The following is a 22148-nucleotide window of genomic DNA, read 5'->3' as shown; positions in this document are numbered from 1 at the left end:
CTTTTAAAACTATTTTATCTGGAATTATTTAAACAAACTTTTACTATTCTAAAAATATAAATATACTACCCTAAGTTCAGAATATATAAAATGCTAAAAGTATAAACATTTTGGTACATTTTTTTCTTGTTTCAAGTAGAAAATACAGTTCCAAGTAGTTATTACTATATATGAAAGAAAAAAATGTTTAAAACACTAACTCAATGATTTACTGTCTGAAGTTAAGGATTATTTATTGAGGTTAAAAGACTTACCTAAGTAAGTTCTTTAGAATTCTATTTAGTGTAGTGTGTGCCTTTTCTCATGTAATTTTAATGTGAATACTTTTATAAACTTAACAAATGTTACTGTGTATTAATATACATTTCTTAGGATTAATGAAGTGGAAGACTTCAGGAAGATTTTAGACGTGACAAATTTAAGTGTGCACTAACCCTTGATTAAAGGTGTTTTCAACTACACTGGCTTTTCCAGTAATGACAAATTAGCATTCCTGAATACCTACTTACTAATACAGATATAAAGCAGGACATTTCTATAACTGCTTTTTAATTATTCAATTTCATGAACATCTAAACGTTAAACAGACCCCAAAATAAAGACCAATTTATAAAACTGGACCATTTTAATGTTCTTTACAATAAAATAAATAGGTCAATGAGTACAGACATGTAACCTGTTTGGTAGTACTCAGAAACATCACAGGTAAAGGTGGTTTTCCTGATTGGTGCATAGTCTTCAATAATTATAAGGAGTTACTTGTATGAAACTACTGTCAAACCAGTAAGACTGCATTTATGCATCCATCGTTTTCAGGATTGTTGGTAACCTGGGCATATTTTCCTAAGGAAACAAGATGGAAAAAAGATGTTAGCTAATAAAAATTAAATTGAAAGGATATAACATTTGTCTCAAGTATTTCTAATTTACCACTTTTAAAAATCACAGACCATAGTCTTCCTTTTCAAAGATTAAAGTTTAGACATATCTGGGCAGTGAAACCAGATAAGAAAATGAGGAAAAAATAATTTTTAATTGCTACATGATGTTTCAGTTTTTAATTATTATTGAAATAGTGTGGCTGTTTCAGTAGTAATTTCTCCCACTCATGATTAATTTATTATATTTCCTTCCAATGTTTATTAGTTACATCTTTATATCTGCTTCCTTCATAATTACTGCCTTTTAAAATAAACAGCATCAAAATAAATGTAGCAATGTAATACATCTTATGTAACTGAACCCAATAAGGTAAATTAAAAAGAATTATATTCGTGACTTTTTCTACAAAAAGTATTCTTCCTAAAGAGTTAAATCAAGTTTTAACTTATCTAGCACTTCTGCATTACTTTATGTCAACTTGAAAATTTCTTTTTAGGATTGTAAGAGCAGCATCCCCATATAAAAAATTTACTTACCCCAAATAACCTTGCCTCCTTGTGTCACAAGGCCCAACTCGCTCACATTCACTTCAATGACAGTACCTTTGGTAATAACACCCAAAGTTGTATAAAGTGGGGATGAGGGATTTTTCTTTACACCAAGTATTGGCAGGCAAAAGGTGGCTTTCAGTTCAGGATGTGTTACATGGGCCTTCTTGAAACGTAAGCCCTAGTAAGTCAAATACAGGAATGTTTGAATCCAAATGTTATTATAAGTAATGATCCTTTTTACTTATCTTTCTCAAGTATCCAAAAAAAGGAAAAAACAAAAGACCATGGATTGAATGTCAAATCTTAAGGCATCAAATAAAAATACTTACAATTAATTCTACAGACTAAAAGCCTGATGGTTACAGGATAAATCAACTATCCTATTTTTTTTTAATGATAAAATAAGGATTGGCAGGTTCAACGACTTGTTCCCAGGTTAAATGGTGTGTGGATAGACTCAAACTAAAGCATCCTGATTCTGAGTCTTTATATAACTCATCTAATTTCCAGGATGAAAAAGTGGATGGGCTGTCAACTTTCTTTGCATTGATGTTAATTAACACTGGTCAAGAACTAAATAGAGCCCAGAGATGTCTCTGTTACAAGAGACCAGTCACCCAGAGTCACCTAGAGTCACCTAGATATGGTCTTTAGGAGTGTAGCACTTTAGAACCCACAACACTTTGCAATCTCTTAAATTTGATTTTTACCTATATAGAGGTAAAAATGATACTAAAGTTCTTAGTAAAGGACTCATTAATCGATCTGGTAAGAAACATACCATTCAGAATGCCATCTGATTAATTCACAATAAGAAGTATATTTGCCAAGCTACAGAAAGCCTAGAACAGCCTGACAGGTATATTCTCTCCCTGTAAAACTGATAAGGTTAACAATATGCATTTATAAAATTAAGAATATGAAATGAAAACAAGGGGAGCCTATGATGTAATCCAGGGATGGGTGAACATTTCAGGCTTTGCAGTCCATATGGTCTCGATTGCAGTTACTCAAACTCTGTAGCAAAAAATAGCCATAGACAGTATGTAGATGAATGAGCATGGCTGTGTTCCAGTAGAACTTTATTCACAGAAACAAGCTGTTTGACATTTGAATCCATTAAAAATTATTAAGGTTGAGAGCTAGAGTAACACTGCCAACTTTCTTCTCTATGATTTCTTTGTTTCTCTAAGCTGGCTGGATATCCAGTTGGGAGAGTAATTGTTTAAAGGATTGTGTAAAAATGTTTATCTTCAGGGGTGGGGGAGATGATTGGTTTTAACTATCACTGCTATTAATAGAAAGGAAAATCCCACTTATATATTAAATTCTTTTTTCAATGATTGCATACTGATTGTTTTCAAAAGCATTACGATACTTGTCTTACTAAACTAGAATTGACTGCTGAAAAAACTAGTTTTCTGTTCTGAGACAAATGTCAGCATACAGATCACTTATTGAATGAGTAATGACTTCATGTGGAAAAAAGATTATGGCATGTTTAAAAGTCAAGATGCACTGACAATGTAATGAAAATTCTTTTTAAATCTCTTATGAAGCTGTAAGACAAGAAAAGGTGCTAAGCAATCCCTAATAACTTAAAAATAGCCTAAAAACACCTTTCAACCTGTTTTTCATATCAATTTTAGGAATTTCAGGAAATTGCAATGTACTTTATCCAGTTTAATACAGGAACTAATATGTAAATCACTGCTCTCTTGCAAGGGACTTACCATTGGCCTAATGAATCTTTCATATTTAGGTGGTTTTCGAGTAAAGCCATCTCCAACAAAGCAGACTTTAGTAACCATCCTCTTCCATGCTTTCTTCTTTCTCTTTCCTGTTCGAATAACTTTTAATACCTCTGTTTCCCCCTGAGCACGAACTTTGGGCAGAGGGACTTCCCATTTTCCCTAAAAATAGACCATAGTTAAAATTTATAGTTAGTAAAAGACAATGAGAACAAAAACTCAAATATGTTTCAGTTGTACAAAGTAGTAGATTTGCTTTTCCTTAACCAAGATTTTGGCTCAATTTTCTAGAAGTCTGTGCTGTCTTCTCACAAGCCCTCAAATAACTAGAACTAGTTAAGTTTATATAGCATATATTAAATAAAAAGGTTTGCTTTAGCTAAAAATCTTAATGTCTTGTTATGGATGAATACTACTACCTGTAATAAGGCAGTGCCTTATCTAGGTAGTATATGTGCTTACTACTAAATAGATAATAGTATAAAATTGGAAGACTGTCTCCACCTCTTTAATATATCTTTGTATTTCTACCTCAAATGAATTTTTAGATTACTAAGACAAAATAATCACCAGATATTTGTACTTCCCTAGAATGCAAATTTTATGAAAACAACGAAGCAGTGCAAGATATAGAATTCTGGAAATTACTAAGACAAATTCTAGAAGCAGCTCTACATTTATTTCATAGATATGTGACCATGAAGAATGGTTACATACCTCCATGACTTTAGTCTCAGTCTGTGAAATGAAGAGGGTTTAACTAGATAATCTCTAAAGTTTCTTCTGGTGCTAAAGTTATACCATTCTAATTTTGGATAATTACCAAAAAACACGAAGTAAAAATGTAAAAGGCAAATTTTAAGACTGTAAGTTTTTAAAATATAGTTACCACATATTCTGCTACCTGGATTTCTATCAATCTATCCACAGGTGTTTAAAAATAATATCTACACCTTTTTCTCTCGTTTTTAGCAGAATTTAACCTAATTTGGCACCAAGCCTATGCAAAAGTATATTTTTAAGAATTGAGTTTTTATGCAATCACTTAGGGTGTTTTCCACTATTCTACTTTTTAACCAATTTTGGCACTGCAGGGCAGCATAAACAAGCAGCAGTTGTTTCCTTCTCTGTAACAGCACAGCATTAGGAATTGTCAAGAACAAGAAGCCATAAAAGTACTAAATTTGAAATTCATTGCTTACTCATTGTTTTTAAATAATTTTTTAAAAACTAAAGGTATTTGGCATTCTGATTTTCAAAAAACATGTCAAATGCTAAAATGCTGGTTGATGAGAAAACAAAGTTTATTACTTAAACATCAAAATGAAGTTTATTAAGACTTTAATATCTAAATGGGAATAGCAGTTAACTTCATGTTTCTAATTAAACCAAAGAAACAAACTAAGAACCTCAAATTTGAAATTAAGTAATTCTCCTGAACAAAATGGAAAAAAAACTTCAATTTTTATTGCTTACCGCTTTCTCTTTTCGTTTTTGTTTAATCATATTGGAAAGTACTTTGGCTCGGGACTGTCCCTCTCTGTCCAGTAGATAGGCAGGTACTGCTCCTTGTGGAGTCTTTTCATCATTCTTTTGTTTGGTGTTTCTCTTTTCATGCATCTTGATACTACCAGGAAGGAAAAAGATTCAAGATAATTTTAAAGAACTATCACTCAAAATATGTTAACTTGATACAAAAAATAAATGATCACTTACGTCTTTTTCATTTGTATCTTCTCAGCATGGCGCTGTTTATGGTAGAGCTTAGCTTTGAGACCAATCATCTTTTTTGCCTTCTTTGAACGTTCATGAGCTTCTCGACCTTCCTTCTTTCTCTTTTTCTCATGGTAATCCAAACGATATCCATAGCGCTTACGGTGTAACTCAATATACTCGTTTTGTGGCTATAATGCAAGAAACAATTTCTTTTGAGCGGCATATTTAAGTATAGAAGACCCTATGTCACCCAAATGTTCTCTTGCTTAAATAACTTTCAGTATTAAGCCTATTCAAGACGTCAAGTTAAATTTTGACCCTGGATGATAGGCATCAGGATCGACATCTGTAATCTCAGTGAAAGTTACTGTTCACTGAAGGCAACTGTTCAAAATCCACAACCACAAAAGGGATGATCTGATTCAGGATTTCCTTTTTTTCTGAACATCAGTAGTCTAGTTTTTCAATAACATCATCTTGAGATTCCCCATGTTGTTGTATGTATCAGGACTTCATTCCTTTTTACGAACAAGTAGTATTCCATTATATGTATAAACCACTGTTTATCCATTGACCAGTTTTTAGTGAATAAATCTGCGCACTTAGCTTTTTGTGTGGACATAAGCCAACTGTTTTCCAATGTGGTTGTACTATTTTGCATTTCACCTGCAATGTATAAGATCTCCTTGTGCTTTTTAAATGCCTGTTTTATATAGCCCTTAAATTTTGTTTAAACACACAGCCCCAGCCCATCAGTATTTTAAGACCGCAAAAATTAATGATACAAAGCCAACTCTAGCACAGAGAACAGTGCTAAGTAACAACAAAGTATTACGTATCAGTTGTGGTATCTTCAACTGCTATCACAAAAGTTTTGCAGCAACCATAAAGAAGAAATGTGTAATGCTGTTTTACAGAGAAACAAAGATTAGAGATGTGCAGAAAGGATCTGACAATCAAATCTGGGATGTAAGCCCGCCTACGCAATTCATCATCAGATGCTTGGCCCGTGGCAAGGCATGCCTTCCGTTTACTTACTCAACAGTAAAAGGAGGTGGCGGCGGGATTAGAGCCTGCGACATAAGGCTATCGCTAGGTTCTGGTACCAATGGCCACGCAACGAGGAAATTCGCTCCAAAGCCCGTGCTTTGGCAAATACGCCATATCTAACATATCCCCAGTGTGTAGTTTTCTTCACTCCACGGAGCCGATCCCTCGGAGTTTACCCTCATTCCTTTCAGGAGTACCTCACTTCCGCCTACTACGCCTCACCCCCAGCCCCAGCGCCCAGCGGCCCTCGGGAACCCCCAGGCCCCACCAACTGAGACGCCTTAGACCGCAAGCGCCGGAGGCATCTTCCTCACCATGGTTACGGCCGCCGAGCCGCGGGGCGCAATCCCCCGGACGCAAAGAAGTTCTCAAGTTCTCGAGTCTCAGAGACCCACGAGCTGACTCCACGCAACTCGCGACAGGAAAGGGACACTTCTAAAACGACCGACTCCGGCAAAAGCGCAAAGCATCCGTTCCGAGCCGCTGTTCTCCGACTTCAGCGAGAAGGGCGGAAGTTGCTGGCAGGAGGCATTTGAATGGTGCACCGCAGGAAGTGGAGCAGTGCGGCGTTCGGAGGCTGCCGAGGGGAAAAAAAGAAGTCGGGTTATGGAGGTGCCAGGGCGTTTGCTGAGATAGGAGAAAGTTGCACCGTGCAGCCTCTGCATACATTTGCGTGGCGCGCACCTCTTGTTCTGAACAGCCTAGTGGGAAAAAGCTGGCCTCCAGTATGCGACTGAGCGCCAGGTGGGTACCGAACCACGCCTGCGACTTCCGTGCGACTTCCGCGTGCCTGAGACCCTTGACCCCTTTGGGCACTGCTGACCTTCAAGGATGCACCTTATATTATCAGGTGTTAAACAACTTTTGGTAAGGCTTATTCTGTAAGGCTTATAGAATAACTCGCTTGATAGCACCAGTAGAAAACAATTTCGTTTAAGTTCATTGACCCATAGAGAAGAAGAAAATCAGTAGAGGGCCATAAATATAGGTTAAAAAAATGTTTGAGGCATTGTGCTGGGCACTGCCGGTAGAAGATCTCTCCTTTGAGGGAGCTCCCAGTAGTGGATATAATTTGTAAATATATTTGTCAAGTGTAAATATAAGTTCCAAGTGTTATAAAAGCAGAAGGTAATATTAAAACTTTCTAGGAAATTAGGAAAGACTTTCAAGCTGGGTCTTGAAGATTGAATAGAAATTTACCAAGTTCTGGGATTTGGGGGATTCTGGGGCTGCTTTCAGGCAGTGGCAACGTTGCACACAAAGGTGTGAGGTCTCATAGCACGGTGTTTCTGGGGAATTTTGAGATCCCTAGTACAGAGTGGAACAGATTTGTCATGTTAAAAATCTTTAGAGTTTTAAGTAGGGAAGTGTCAAAATGAGGTTTATTTGAAGGATATCTATAAAGAATGGATTAAAGCAGTATTTCCCACTTTAGTGATTTGAGTACTACCTTTTAAGACTGTTTGTATCTGAATGTCACTTGTGCTGTTATTTACTTAATATTTTTCCGTAAATTAATTCAAACTTTTATGTAAATAAATTTAACTTCATCTTAACACTTTCAACAAAATCACAGGTTCTGTCTTCTATTTTTTTCCAATATTTTGTAAGCATTTTTTTTTTTTTGTCTGTAATCTAAAATAATCACAGGCATTCTCTGGGAAATATGGCATTGGAATAAGTTTTCAAAATTTTTTAATCATACTCTTAAAAATGACTCAGCTCCAGAGTTTTGTTTATGTGGGTTATTGCTATTCAAATATTAGAAATTAAAACAAAACTTTAAAATATTTTAGTAATTCATTTAAAAATAGTAAACCCATTCAATGTTCATACAAGTAATATAGTTTTATGAAAATGCCTGTATTTTCCAAAATGAAAGTAGTGTAGTTTGAAGAGAGCTTTCCATTGCTTTACAATTTTGTATGTCTTTTTAATGTCTGGCTTAATTGAAAACAGCTGGCATCTCATATCTGCTTCTGTATTTTATATGTTACTATATATTTTTTTTATTTCTGATGGAATTGTATGAAGAAAATTCAGCCCCATATATATGTGAAATATAGTTAGGGAAGGGAGGATTATTTTAATCTTTCTAGAAAATTGTGGCTCATCTTAGATGTTATACCAGGCTTTAACAAATGGTAGTTTATTAAAGATTATTTATAATGTGGAATCAAACCACATTAGTGAGCTTTTCGTATTGTTATGTTAGAATCCATTGTTCTATTAGAATAGATCTAACATGCATGGTTTTGCAAACATCCTAAACTTTGGCATTAGAAATGAAGAAGAGGGGATGGATTCAAGGTATATTTAGGAAGTAAAATCCAAAAGATTTAATGACCTCCTGGAAATAGGTATGTTTCTTAAGGTAGAGAAAACAGATTTACAAGAATAATGAGTTTCGACATGGCTTGTTGCATAACGCGATGCACAATGGTTTAACCTTATCGGTTTACTTGTCTCCCTCCCACCCCCGTTTAGTCAGATGCTTCCATGCATTTCTCATAGCTTTGATAGTGCACTTGAAACATTGTGAATATTTAATAAATTTTTAAAACTAAGGATGCGTAGTTTCTATAATCATAGGCCTTGCTTATGTATATTTTTAATCTGATTTTATTTTTATACATTTATGCTAGAAAAATCAATTTACAGATAAACCAAAAAGTTAACATTGCCAATGAGAAATTACCAACATGTAGATGCTTACCTTTCTATACTTCTACACATTTACATAAAAATTTTGGTTGGTGTGACTTATTTTTGTAATTTCAGTACATGTTTTACTACAGTCATATTTTTATTGAATTAAAGCATGTTGAAAAAATAAGGCACAATTTAAGCTCGACAATCATATTTCTCATGTTTAGTCAGAATTTTCATTTTCTGAATGATGCATTGTTTTTGTTTTAATTTTTTTCTTTTTTCCATCTTTATTGAAATATGATAGGCAATTAGTTGCTTGTTTTTACAATGTACAATGAGTTTTTTTTCACTTATAGTTGGCATACAATCATATACCAGTTTCAGTTGTATAGCATAGTGATCAGAGATCCACATAGCTTATAAAGTGCTCACACCACTAAATCTAGTCCCCCTGTTCCCTCTTACATAATTATTACATTATTAACTATCTTCCTCGTGCTACACTCTACATTTCCATGTCTATTCTGCAACTATCCTTTTGTACTTCTTAATCCTTTTGCCTTTTTTGTTCCCCCAACCCTCCTCCCATCTAGTATTCCTCTAAATATTCTCTGTAGCTATGAGTTTATTTCAGCTTTTGTTGTTGTTGATTTTATTCTTTAGATTCCACATGTACGTGAAATCATGCGATATTTGTCTTTCTCTATCTGACCTATTTCATTCAGCACAATACCCTCTAGGGCCATCAAGGCAATGTCTTTTTCCATCCCTTTCCTTTTTGTTTGTGTGTCTTTTAATCGGAAGTGAGTCTCTTGTAGGCAGCATATGTAGGGGCCTTGTTTTCTTATCCATTCAGCCACTCTATCTTTTGGTTGGAGCACTTAATTCTTTTCCATTTGAAGTACTTATTGATAGGAATGTAGTTATTACCATTCTTTATTCCTGTTTTTGATACATGTTTTTTTTTCTTCTTAAAGAATTCTATGTAATACTGGCTTGGTGTTGATAAATTCCTTTAGCTTAGTTTTGTCTGGGAAGCTCTTTATCTGTCCTTCAACTCTAAATGATAGCTTTGTGGATAAAGTATTCTTGGTTGTAGATCTTGGGTTTTCATCATGTCAAATGTTTTGTGCCAAGCCCTCTGTCCTGCATAGTTTCTTTTGAGAAATTACCTGCCAGTCTTATGGGTGCTCCCTTGTAGGGAACTAACTGCTTTTCTCTTGCTGTTTTTAAGATTCTCTCTTTGTATTTGACCTTTGGCATTTTAATTATGTGCCTTACTGTGGGCCTCTTTGGGTTCCTGGTTTTTGGGATTCTCTGAGCATCCTGGGGTTTTATGTCTATTTCCTTCACCAGGTTAGGGAAGTTTTCCATCATTATTTCTTCAAATAGCTGTTCAACATCTTGTTTTCCTTCAGGTACCCCTATGCCATGAATATTTTTACTTTTAATAATATCCTGTAGGCTCTTTAAATTATTATTATAGTCTTGCCATTCTGATTGAGTGTCCTTGGCTTTCCCATCCTCAATATAGGTCATTTGATCCTCTTTTTTATTCACTTTGTTTATTCCGTTTAATATACTTCTCATCTCAGATAATGTGTTCTTCTTTTCTGACTAGTTCCCTTTTATAATTTCCATTTCCATTTTTATGTTTTTTATCTCTTTGTTGAAGTTAGAGGTAAAGGCCACACCAGAAACTGAGGCCAGCTGGCTCCAGCGTGAGCCTAGGCGCTGCTCAGCAAAGAGCTCCTGACTCCCTGAGGATACAGCCGGATGTGGCTTGGGTGGAGCCACGAACTGGGGGAGGCAGGGTTTCAGGGAATCCTCTGGGCAGAGCAACGTCTGTTATCCAGTTTGATGCCCTATGGTGGTTCTGTGTTGAGGAGAGCACTGGAAAGAAAAAGGGCTCAGCAGGAAACAATGGATACTGCCCACACCTCTGTACAGAGCGAGTCTCGCCTCGACCCTCACTCCGACCACTCAGTGTCCTTTAAGTCCCTTTGTCCTTTGTAGCCAAACTGGCACTGGTGCTCAGAGTGAGCAAGTCCGTCACCAGGAAAGTCCGCTAGCAGACACATCTGCAGCCTCCATCCCACTCAGCCACTGGGACCAGGCAGCCTCGTGTCCTGGCCCCATCCTACCATCTGCCATTGCAAGGTGATTTCTTAGATTTCTCCCTAGTTGTATGGCTTGTTCATCTAGATCCCAGGCAGTTTTTCCTTGCTGTTTGCCCCTTGTTTCTGTCACAACTTTGATTTGGTCACCAGAGGGATGAACAGAGCCTCCCTCTATCTACACCATTTTTTTCTGCCCCCTGATACATCGTTTTTGATAGCTAAAATTATTGTTCCTACTTTTTAAAAGTAATACATTTTATGATATATATTACTTATGCTTATATATGTCTTACTGACATGTAATATGTAAACTTAGTTTTATAATTTTGTATATTTTTCAGAGAATAACAGTTTAGAGGGCCAAGATGTCCAGCTTGAGGATATTTGCTGTGAATCATAAAAAAGTGTCCAGCTTGCACATTAATGTAAGTTTTCTTGTAAAATTAAATGTACTCCAACAATTTGTAATGTAATGTAATGTAATGTAATTCAACAGTTTCAGTTACTTTACTTTCCAAAAGGCATAGTATATATCATATACTAGTTTATCTTTATCTTCAGTAGTTTCTTAACAGGGAGTATGGGAGAATCAGTAACCAAGAAGAAGCATGCCTCATCATTAGTTTACAAATTCATTTTTCTACCTTAAAATCACCTGTGCAGCATTTTGAGTAACTCTATCTCTGTATTCCATTTTGAGGTCATTAGTGGCCTAAGGAGTTAAACAGTTTTTCTTCACTGTTTTCATTGCTGATGCTTTCAGATTATACACCCTGTGACAGGTAGATACTGTCTTACCTTGGTCATTCTGCAGTGGAAATTTTAACAGCCTTGAAGCTCTACTTTTGAAATGTTTTTGTAGTATAATAGTGTTTTATTACCAAAACTTGGTAACTAATGTAAAAATAATATAGAAAGCACAGGCATGTATTTCATGATGTTAAAAAAGGCAGATTGTGGCAGGTCAAAATCATAACTAGCAATTCCAAATATATTGTCAGCCATTAAATGTGTATCTAGTGGTTTAGGGACATATTGGTATGGAGAATATTCAACCGCTGTGTGGGAACATTAGGTGAAAATACCTGGGGAACTTTTAAAATGCCAATCTCTTCTCGTACCCCAAATGTTTTTAAGAAGCTTTCCAGGTGATTCTGAAGTGTAGCTACTTTTATAAATCCTGAAAATAGCTCATGGTTTTAGAGTTCACGATCCTCACAAGTTCTTAGCAGCTGTAGAGAAGAACCAAGGAGTATCCAAGGTGAGAGACCTTTTTCACCTTTATGACTCTGGCAACTTCAGGATCTTCCTTCTCAAACATTAGCTATCTGAATCACCTGGAGGGCTTGTGAAAACACAGATTGTTCAGCCTCATCTCCAGAGTTTCTCATTCTATTGAGTGGGTCCTAAGAGTTTGTCTTTCTGACAAGTTCTCTGTGATGCTAATACTGCAGGTCTAGGAGAACCGGTGTCTGAGGTCAGCTCAAAATAGCAAACTAGTACTAATTTTAATCTTTTTCTTTCCTGTAGTGTAATTTGGGTTGCCACTTTTTACAATAATTGGAGTTAAAAATTGGGACTACTTCAAGGAGATTCAAAGTATGTTGTCCTGACAAAGCATAATTATAATGTTAAAAGTATTGTAATAAGTCGTGCTAAGATAAAATTAATGTCAAGTTTCTTTTTCTCTTCACTAGAACATATATTGCTCTAAAATAAGAGCAAGTTTAAAAAGATTAAAGCCACATGTGCCTCTTGGAAGAAATTACAGTTCCCTACCAGGTAATACTGTTAGAGTCTTCTCTTTTTAATTAAACTGCTAGCTTGCTTTCTTCCCTCTACCTCTCCCCTCCTTCTCTTTTTTCTTTATCTTTGCCCCATCTCTATCTCATTCATAAGCATCTCCCTTATTAGAAGTCTTCAACTATTTTGAAAATAGTGGCTCCTTTTTACTTCTTGGCTATTTCCTTGAGATTATTAGGGGTTGGGAGTATTCTGATAGACATTGGGAGGAAATACCAGTAGACTTATGCTCCTCCTCTGTTGGCCATCCTAATGAGCTGAGCAAAGGGAAGAGTTGAGTCAGCTTTAATAGTTGCCTCAAAAGTTTAGTAGGTGAGTCTATTTGTTGGGTGTTCTTGCTGTAAAATAGCAATTTTCTAGTCCATTTCTGGTTTTTATACAAAAATATTTTCTGTCAATAGAATAATTTATTTTGAAGGTTCTTAAGAATAGTTTGATTAAATATTTATGTGGGATAGTTTAGGTTAGATGACTTTTAAATGTTGAAAGGCTGAGGAACTGACTACTCCTAATTCTGAATGTCCTTCCTATGTTTGAAGTAAACAAACATATGGGAGACTCAAAACTAGTTTTGTTCTTTTGTTGTTCTCATTACCATCTTTGTCATGTGAGAAAAATGGAGTAAAAATACTGATTGTGTGACTTGTTAAGGGCATGTGAATTTAATGGCCTATATTATTGGTGTGTATCTAGGTTTCTGTATTTTGCTTGTGCAAATTTATCTCTAGCAGTACAGATTATCTTTCATCTTCAAACTTCCATGAGATTTTTTTTCAAAGTATATTAAAACTCTTCTTAATTTATTATAGAAATTTGGGAGAACTGGTTTAAATAGCAGGGAGGTATATTGATAAATGTAACTGCATTGTTGCTTTAATATTAATGAAATGCATGGTAAGCATAGAGTAATTCATTATGGACATTTTTTATTCCAGAAATGCTACTTGATCTTTTAGAAGTATTAGATTATTATAGCTTCTGTTTAGTGATACCTCCTAGCCTGTCTTTAAAGGTATTGTGTCCTTGGAACTGCTGAAGGAAGGTAGGTTCCAGATTGTACAAAAATTTATTATCAGCTTATATGAGGATCACCCTTAGCTCTTCAAGCCTTAATAATGCAGATTTACAGGACTGCGCATTTTATAGTTTTCTCTGGTTCAAGATCTAGTGCCTTAAGACTATTGTTAAGAATATTAATTCTGATGTATAATTCTATTATAGAATTGTAGAAGATGGCAGAGGTTGGGGTAAATCTATAGTTTGCTAAGGATGTGATCTAGGAAGTGATGTTTAAAAACTTTACCTTGTTTTATTATCACCATAGCCCTTCTTAAGAGATTGCAGGAAAATAAATTTTAGGTAAATGAGTTTTATTTAGCTTGGATTTTACTTTCATTGGAATTACAATATTTGCTTAAAATTATTTTAATTTTCATTTGTAAATTAAAGGAAAATTTCTTAAACAGTTTCATTTTAACTCTCCATTAGGTTTAATAGGAAATGATATCAAATCCCTTCATTCTATCATCAGTCCTCCAGTAGCTAAGTAAGTACTGTCATTACTTACTGTCTTTTTCATAGGCCGCCATGAACAGTTACAGGTCTCTCTCACCGGCTTAATTCAGCATGGTTAGTGAATGCTCTAATTTCTAATTTTGCCCTACCTAATTGTAAATAGTTGTTGGTATATACTTTAAAAGCTGTTTTCTCAATTGAATGCTAAAAAATTTGATGTAGTAACAGCACTTTTCATAGAAACAAATATAAGATACTTACGAGATTGTAGTTAGTTCTTTTGTTACTTATCTGTATTGTCAGAGTAGTGTGGTAATGACATATTTTCCATTTTTCAAGTTTTTACACCGTTATATAAATTACTGACATACTAACCAGCTTCAAAGTTTACACAGCATAAACATTTGGATTTTATAATTTTAGTAATGTGCACATTATAATACATGTCTTTTTTGCCCCCTTTTAAACAGAATCCGTAATATTGGAATTATGGCTCATATTGATGCAGGCAAAACTACTACCACAGAAAGAATATTGTATTATTCTGGATACACAAGATCACTGGGAGGTTTGAATGGATTCTTCTTCTCCTCATACCCCCAATAGCACAAACATCATTGGAAGTATTTTGGTTAAGTCAGCCTAGAGATCTTGAGTATAGCACAGAGGAACTGATGTCTGAACCACAACATAAAGATAAGGTAGTGGCAACGCCCATCAAAGGATCTTGCTAGGTTTAACTAAACATTCAGACTCACAAGACTGCCTTGGGCCACAATTGGCACTGGTCTACTCAGGCCGTAAGACAGGAACCATAGCTTACCAGCAGGCCAGCAATAGGTGTTTCTTTCTATAGGAGTTCTTATATAGCTCTCTAGATCTATTTTCTTTGACTAGCCAAAAGTGATAGCTTAGTAGTAAGGTAGCAGGATTCACAGGAGAAGCCACCTTGGCTTAGCAGACTCATGCCCCCTAGAATCGAATATCTTATACAGCTCCATGGGCTATCTTCAGGTTTCCCACAAGGGACATGCAACACCCTACTCAGAGAAGCCTAAAGCTGTGTGTCTCCATCAGATATTTATAGTTTGTTTATAATTCTTCCCAGTTCAGATGTTGCTTACCAGTCAAATTATTTTTCCATAAGATATGTAGCGTAGCTACATAGTTGACATATTTCTGTTTTCTGGTTTCTAGGGGGTAAAAAAAAATCAAATTCTCATGCAGAGGAAGAAAGGGTTTTGTTAATCTTTAACTCACAGTATTAGTAATATTTACCTAAGTTTTGAATTTATTTTCTAATTTTAACGTGTAAAACTGTGGTACTTGAGCAGGCATTTAAAACCTCATGTAGCTTTTTTGTTGTTGGTTTGTTTTTAAATAACCGTGCCCTTGCTCCACTCTGGAAATTAAGATTCTGCAAGTCTGTGGTATGACGCTTAGATGACATTGTGCATTTTGAAACTCTGTGTTTCACTCATACATATTTATGATTGTTATGTTTTTTTGATGAATCAACCTTTTTATCATTATGAAATGCCTTTCTTTATCTCTAGTAAAACAATTGGTTTTGAAATTTAAGGTGGAGGTCATTAGGTCCATAATACCAGAAGTAGAAATGAATATCTTTTCCCAGAGCGCCACAGTGATTTTGAAATGCTCCGTGTTGAGAACCATTTCTCTGGACCCTTGGAATCGGTTCTCAATAGAATACATTTCAAACGAAGGTACTAACCCTGTGTGTTCTTTTGCTCTCAGGATTATAATCTTCACAATGAAAGGTTCCTAAATGTAAAGTACTTGACTTTTTCATAGAATTACTGCTATATAAATAGGGATATAACAGACAGCAAACATGGAACATTGTTAGACTTTCTCTGCTATGTCACAAATCCAGTAGGAATTCTTCTCTCACATCCCCAGTTTGTGTCCCTGAAGTGAGGGTACAGAATAAGGTGGGCCCAAGCAACTTTCAAGTTATCTTTTTTAAATTTTGGTAAAAAGCACATAACATAAAATTTACTATCTTAACCATTTCTAAGTGTACAGTTCAGTAGTGTTAAGTATATTCACACAGTTTGCAACCAGTCTCTAGAACATCTTGCAAAATGCAAACTCTGTACCCATTAAACAGTTTCCCATTTTGCAGTCCCCTCCCAGCCCCTGGAAACCACCATTCTGTTTTTTCTTTCTATGAATAGGACTACTCTCAGTCCCTCACATAAGTGGAATCATACATAGTTGTCTTTCTGTGACTGGCTTGTTTAAGACTTAATATAATGTCCGCATGGTTCATCCATGTTGTGGCATTTGTCCGTTTTCTCCTTTTAAGGCTGAATAATAATTCCGTTATGTGTATATGCAAAATGTCTTTTCAAGTTCTTTTTTGGTTCAGGCCAGAGGCCTAGAAACCATCTAGATTGTGGTAGAACTTGTTCCAACGTTGATCTTGTTAGTTATGTGAGTAATTATAGAGAGAGAATAGGAAATAAGGTTTTTATTGTTAAAAATTTTGTTCTATGTTTTAAAAACTTACTGTCTCATTTAAAACTTTTAGGTAGTTGATGATGTTTGTTTTCTTGGTTTGTTGTGAATAACTGGTAACACTAATATTCTTTAACATAAATATTTGGAGTTGCTTACAGGTATATTTTTCTTGCCTTTTCCTCCTGTTATATACACATGCATATACACAAATATGATATGAGGAAACTAACATTTTAGAAGTTTAATACTGACGTAAATAGCGTACTATAAGGCTATGGTAAATTTTGTTCTTGAATTTTGAATGGTAAAGATCAGCTCTTTTTCATTTCTTTAAAAAAAAATTTTCAATTAGTTTGACATACAATATTATATTAGTTTCAGGTGTACAATAGAGTGATTAGACATTTCTTTAACTTTGGAAGTGATCATCCTGATAGGCCTAGTACCCATCTGAAACCGTACACAGTTATTACAATATTATTGACTGTATTCTCTATGCTGTACTTTACAGTCTTGTGACTATTTTTATAACTGGCAATCTGTAGTTCTTAATCCCTTCACCTTTTTCACCCATCCTCCCAATCCCCCTCCCATCTGGCAACCATCAGTTTGTTCTCTGAATCTATGAGTTTCTTTCTGTTTTGTTTGTTCACTTATATTGTTTTTTAGATTCCACATATAAATGAAATCATATGATATTTGTCTTTGTCTGACTTACTTCACTTAACATAAACCTTCTAGGTCTATCCATGTCACAACTGGCAAAATTTCATTCTTTTTTTTATGGCTAATATTTTGTTATATATATGTACCACCTCTTGTTTATCCATTCATCTATCCATGGACAATTAGGTTGCTTCCATACCTTGGCTATTGAAAATAATGCTGCGATGAACATAGGAGTGCATATATCTATTCAAATTAATGGTTTGGATTTCTTCCAATAAATACCTGACAGTGGAATTGGTGGGTTATAAGGTAGTTCTATTTTTAATTTTTTAGGAACCTCCAAACTGTTTTACATAGTGGCTGCACCAGTTTGCAACCCCACCAACAAAGCATGAGGGTTTCCTTTTCTCCACATCCTTGCCAACACTTGTTGTTTGTTGAATTTTGATAATAGCCATTCTGACAGATGTGGGGTGATAGCTCATTGTGGTTTTAATTTGCATTTCTCTGATGTGTGCTATGAGTCTCCTCATATATTTCCCACACCCACAGGCTGCCAGCCTCACAGCTATAATGGGAAGGGGAGAGGTGGGCTGGGAGAGATGGGTTTTTGCCCGTCTGTGACTCTGTTCTTCCCAGTGGGTTCAGCCATAAGGAGCCCAGACCACATAGGCTAGAAAGTTGTTTGGCTTTTCACCATGTGTCCAGTGAGGATTTTACTGCTTGGTGGGCCGTAGGAGGATGGAGGAGGTAGATTCCTGCATCTGTGGATCCCTTTGTGCTGTGATGGCAGTTTGTGGAATGCTGCCACCTTTTATACCGCTCCCCTGCCCCTGGGCTTAGCCTCCATGTGTACCAGCCACTCAGGCCTAATTGTCACCTTCGCCCCTACAGGCTGGTCTACCTAATGGAGGGTGCACCTCAGCCCTTGACTGCTTTCACATCCTCTGGGGCTGCAGTGAGCGCCAGCCTGCATTTGCATTTTCAGTCTCTGTCCTTGCCCCCATCCCATCTCCATTGTTCACTTCAGTAAGCTAGCCTTCAGAGGTCTTAGTGGGTGGATCTCTTCGAGGTATTCGTGTGTTGAGCAGGTAATCCTTTGTTGAATATAGCTGCCCAACTTGTAACTTTAAGAGGAGAGACCTGGAGGTTCTTTTATGTCACCATGCTGCTTATGTCACATCACTCCTTTTATTCAGATTTTTGATTTTTTCTTTTCTTATGGAAGTCCCTTTCTTATATTGGTTTAGTAGTGATGCATGCACTCCTTTAGCCTTTTCTAGTCTGGGAAACACTGTATCTCATCAATTCTGAATGATAACCTTATTGGGTAGAGTAGTCTTGGTTGTAGGTCTTTGCTTTTCATGACTTTGAACTTTATCCATGCTTTTATGCTGTAGAAGTTCTATCAAAACTTTATTTGTACTTTTTTCCACCCCCCACTCCGTCCTTTTTTTGAAACTTTAGTAATGAGAAGAGTTTATAAAGGATAACTTGGGAGGGATTTTTTCTCTACCTCGTTCCATGTAGCTACCATTTACTTAACATTTACTGAGCTAGTTGCATTATATATATAGTCTTGTTTCATTCTTATAACCACCCAGCAAAGTTGACTTTATTAGCCTTATTTTTTTATAAGCTATGTTAAGTAACTTGCTCAAGATCATAGAGTAGTAAGTAGTAAAATTAGAATTTAAATCTAGGTCTGTCTGCTCTTTCATTGCACTATTCTGCCTTCTACCAAGAGATCAGGCATGGGGAACAACAGATAAGGAAGGGTAATGAAAGTTAAATTAGGAACAAAACGAGAAGTATATGGTTCAGTAATATTAAAATACTTAAACAGGTTTTAATCGTAGTTGTAACAGAAAAACTTTTTTGTAGAAAAATTGTTAATCTTGCAAAAAAAAGCTTTTTCTATAACAAGGATTTATTTGGAGAAAGATTAAGGGCTCTAAATATTAAACCAAATATTTTATGAACAATTTTTCTTAGAGCAAGTTAAATTGTCAGGTAGATATCAAATACCAAGAAAACACACTTGCAGTTAAACCTAAACGTGTCATCTTTTTTACTGGTTAGATGTTGATGACGGAGACACAGTGACAGATTTCATGGCTCAAGAGCGAGAAAGAGGCATTACTATTCAATCAGCTGCTGTTACGTTTGATTGGAAGGGTTATAGAGTCAACCTAATTGATACACCAGGTACAGTGTGCTGTTACAACAATGTAGAGATGCTGCATCGTTTTGAGATTTTTGTGTACATTTTTTTTTAATTGTAAAAAACATGTATCATAAAACTTACCATCTTGACCATTTTTAAGTGTACATTTCAGTAGCAATAAGGATATTGACATTGTTGTGAAACAGATCTTCAGAACTTTTTCATTTCACAGAATTGAAACTCCATACCCATTAAACAATTATGCTTCTTTATTCCCTCCTCTCACCCCTGGTAACCACCATTCTACTTTCTGTATCTATGGGATTGATGACTTTAGATACCTCGTATAAGCAGTGTCATACAATATTTGTTGTTTTGTAACTGGCTATGTCACTTAGTGTAAAGTCCTTCAAATTTCATCCATGCTGTAGCATGTGACAGCATTTCCTTCCTTTTTAAGGCTGCATAGTATTCCATTGTACATATATAACACATTTTGTATATATACCATTCATCTATCAATGGACATTTGGATTGCTTCTACCTCTTGGCTATCGTGAATAGTGCTACTATGAACAGATGTGTGTAAATATCTCTTTGAGACACTCCTTTCAATTTTTTTGGGATATGTCCCCAAAAATAGGATTGCTGGGTCATATGGTTTTTTTTTCGGGTTTGTTTGTTTTTGTTTTTTTAAGGTTTTAAGTGTTATATTTCTCATCTTTTTCTTAGGTCATGTGGACTTTACTTTGGAGGTTGAGCGCTGCCTAAGAGTGTTGGATGGTGCAGTGGCTGTATTTGATGCCTCTGCTGGTGTAGAGGTAAAAAAATATTACCAAAGTAAAATAAAGATAGAACATCATGATTTTTTTAAAAAGGATGTGTCAGATTTAGTTTACTATAACTCTTTATTTGGTAAGCTCATATAAATCAAATTATAATTAAAAGAAGTTGGAATTTAATATTGAGATGTGGTCTGTATGTGATCTAGATATTTCATAGTAAAAGGAAAATATGCTTGCTTTTCTGTACAAAATATGAAAGTTAGCATTGAACCGTGAAGGGCCAGAGAAGATTGTACCTTATTTTCAAGTTAATAAGTTAGCCTGCTATAGTTTTATGGATTTTGGCAGAAGATACAAGACTCCTGAGTCAGAGACAAAAGACTTTATTAGTCACAGAAATAGGAATAACTGAAGTATCAGCATTTTTTTGTGCTGGTTCCCCAAGCCCTAAGTCCCACAGGGTGACCCAAAGGGCGTCAAGTGACAGCTGTACACGCAGTGGTATCGGTGCTTAGACAATGCAAATAGTTTACAACAGGCAGTTAACATGCTTGCCCTTTGCTCTGGTGAGTGACATTATCTTCCAGGGTTGTCAGTACACCTACCTTTTGCTCTGAGAGGAGACACTGTTTCTATCTTTCTGAGCTGTTCACTATACAAACGTCCTTGAAAACATAGTCCAGCACAAAAGCAGTCAATGCCTCTCCGAGCAAAACATGCAGGAACGTGAGAGACCCATGAAGAATTGTTTCCCAACAGTTAGTATAAAGCTTCTTGAATAAATCTTGAAAGTGGAATTATAATAAATTATTGCTACTCTTTAGTTAGTACTCCATTTGTCTTATAATCTCAAGATTATAAGTTTCTCTAATCTTAAAATTACTAAAAGTAGTATTTTAATGAAGCAATCAAAATTAACATTCCCCCAAATGGGACAAATTGACATTGCAGACCTCTTGATACAATGCACTAAGAAGGACACATGATCTATGTTTTATTCCTGGCAAAAATATTTGGCCAAAATCTAATCAAATCTAAATGGAAAGGCATTTTACAAAATACATGACCAGGACTTTTCAGAAGTTTAAAAATAATTTTTCGATGTAAGGAAAATGAATGATTGTGGGGAAAGAAGTTGGGAAACTGTTCTATATTAAAGTATTCTAAAGAGACAAAATTAAATGTAATATTTCATCTTTAACTGCATTCTGGATCTAAAATAAAAAAGTTAGAAAGGACATCACTGGGAAAATGAGAAATTTTGAATATGAACTATATGTATTGTGTCAACTGAAATTTTTCAGTATATGATCATTGTAACTGGTTGTTAGAGAATGTCCTTAATCTTAGGAAATGTATGCCAAAGTATTTTGTGTTGAAGTCTCGTGGTTCAGTGCTCTCATGCTTTCACGTTCTCACATACATTAATTTATTTGGGTACTTTTGAGGGGTAGATGCTAAGATAGGATGTGATGTATAGGAGATTTATTGGGGAAAATGCCTGTGAAGAATAAAGGAGAAAAGAGACAAGTGGGAGAGAGCATTCAGACCACAAGGCAGGTTTGACACTTGGGAAGGAAGGAGGATTGAATAGGAAGAGTCTCAAACTACAGCATAGTTCCAAAAAGAGTTTGGCTCAGCCGATGGGGAGCCCTTGAGCCAAAGTCACTTGCTATAGGAGTCCCTTGTCTTGCAGGAATAGACCTACATTAGTACTTCTGCAGTGCTCACATTAGCTGGGAACAATCCATAAGAAGCTGAGCCTTGAGAGAACATGGTAGTAGATCTAGAAGGGCAGCAGTTGGGGCCATCAGTTAATTATGCTCTTCAGATCCAAGTAGCACATTTTCACAGCCACCACGCACATATAATGTGTGTATGCAAATGTTTGTAGAAAAAGAAAAGGCAAGTGTGGCACAATGTTAATATTTTGTGAATCTAGGTGAAGAGTACATGGACATTTATTGTTCTATTCACTTCTTTTATAGATTTGAAAATTT

General features: G+C 35.6%; 2 protein-coding genes across 10 annotated transcripts in view; one reads left to right on the top strand and one right to left on the bottom strand.

Annotated features, from left to right (window-relative positions):
* Window positions 1-603: 603 nt before the first annotated feature.
* NSA2 (NSA2 ribosome biogenesis factor) lies at window positions 604-6466 on the bottom strand. The gene is made up of 6 exons (XM_039857488.1): window positions 6265-6466; window positions 4901-5088; window positions 4661-4811; window positions 3167-3346; window positions 1419-1611; window positions 604-843 (listed from the first exon to the last, which is right to left on the bottom strand). Exons 1-6 carry the CDS (start codon window positions 6265-6267, stop codon window positions 776-778), a joined length of 783 nt encoding a protein of 260 aa, XP_039713422.1. The 5' UTR covers window positions 6268-6466; the 3' UTR covers window positions 604-775.
* A 58-nt stretch (window positions 6467-6524) lies between these two features.
* The window catches only part of GFM2 (GTP dependent ribosome recycling factor mitochondrial 2), a 99267-nt gene continuing 83643 nt past the window's right edge, over window positions 6525-22148 (top strand). For 4 of the 9 annotated variants that reach the window (XR_005651620.1, XM_039857472.1, XM_039857470.1 and 1 more), the window contains exons 1-7: window positions 6525-6817; window positions 11064-11147; window positions 12420-12504; window positions 14014-14071; window positions 14511-14608; window positions 19279-19404; window positions 20096-20184. Coding sequence is in view for 8 of the 9 variants with exons in the window: in XM_039857472.1 (XP_039713406.1) it covers window positions 11088-11147; window positions 12420-12504; window positions 14014-14071; window positions 14511-14608; window positions 19279-19404; window positions 20096-20184 (516 nt within the window). In the remaining variant the exon portion in view is untranslated. Of the gene's footprint in view, window positions 6818-10740; window positions 10763-11063; window positions 11148-12252; window positions 12322-12419; window positions 12505-14013; window positions 14072-14510; window positions 14742-19278; window positions 19405-20095; window positions 20185-22148 lie in introns of those variants that run through there. The other 5 variants (XM_039857471.1, XM_039857469.1, XM_039857473.1 and 2 more) reach the window with 5 other exon arrangements.

This window comes from Pteropus medius, unplaced genomic scaffold (genome assembly GCF_902729225.1).
Source record: "Pteropus medius unplaced genomic scaffold, Ma_sr-lr_union100, whole genome shotgun sequence".
Lineage (NCBI taxonomy): Eukaryota > Metazoa > Chordata > Mammalia > Chiroptera > Pteropodidae > Pteropus > Pteropus medius.
The sequence above is the reverse complement of the archived record's forward strand: the minus strand, read 5'-3'. Positions and strand labels throughout refer to the sequence as shown.

What these genes read in the sequence shown, in the direction of transcription:
- NSA2 (XM_039857488.1), bottom strand. An exon ending in AAGATACAAATGAAAAAGAC is followed by an intron (nt 4,812 to 4,900) that starts GTAAGTGATCAT and finishes CCTTCCTGGTAG; the next exon opens with TATCAAGATGCATGAAAAGA. An exon ending in AGGAGGCAAGGTTATTTGGG is followed by an intron (nt 844 to 1,418) that starts GTAAGTAAATTT and finishes TTGTTTCCTTAG; the next exon opens with GAAAATATGCCCAGGTTACC.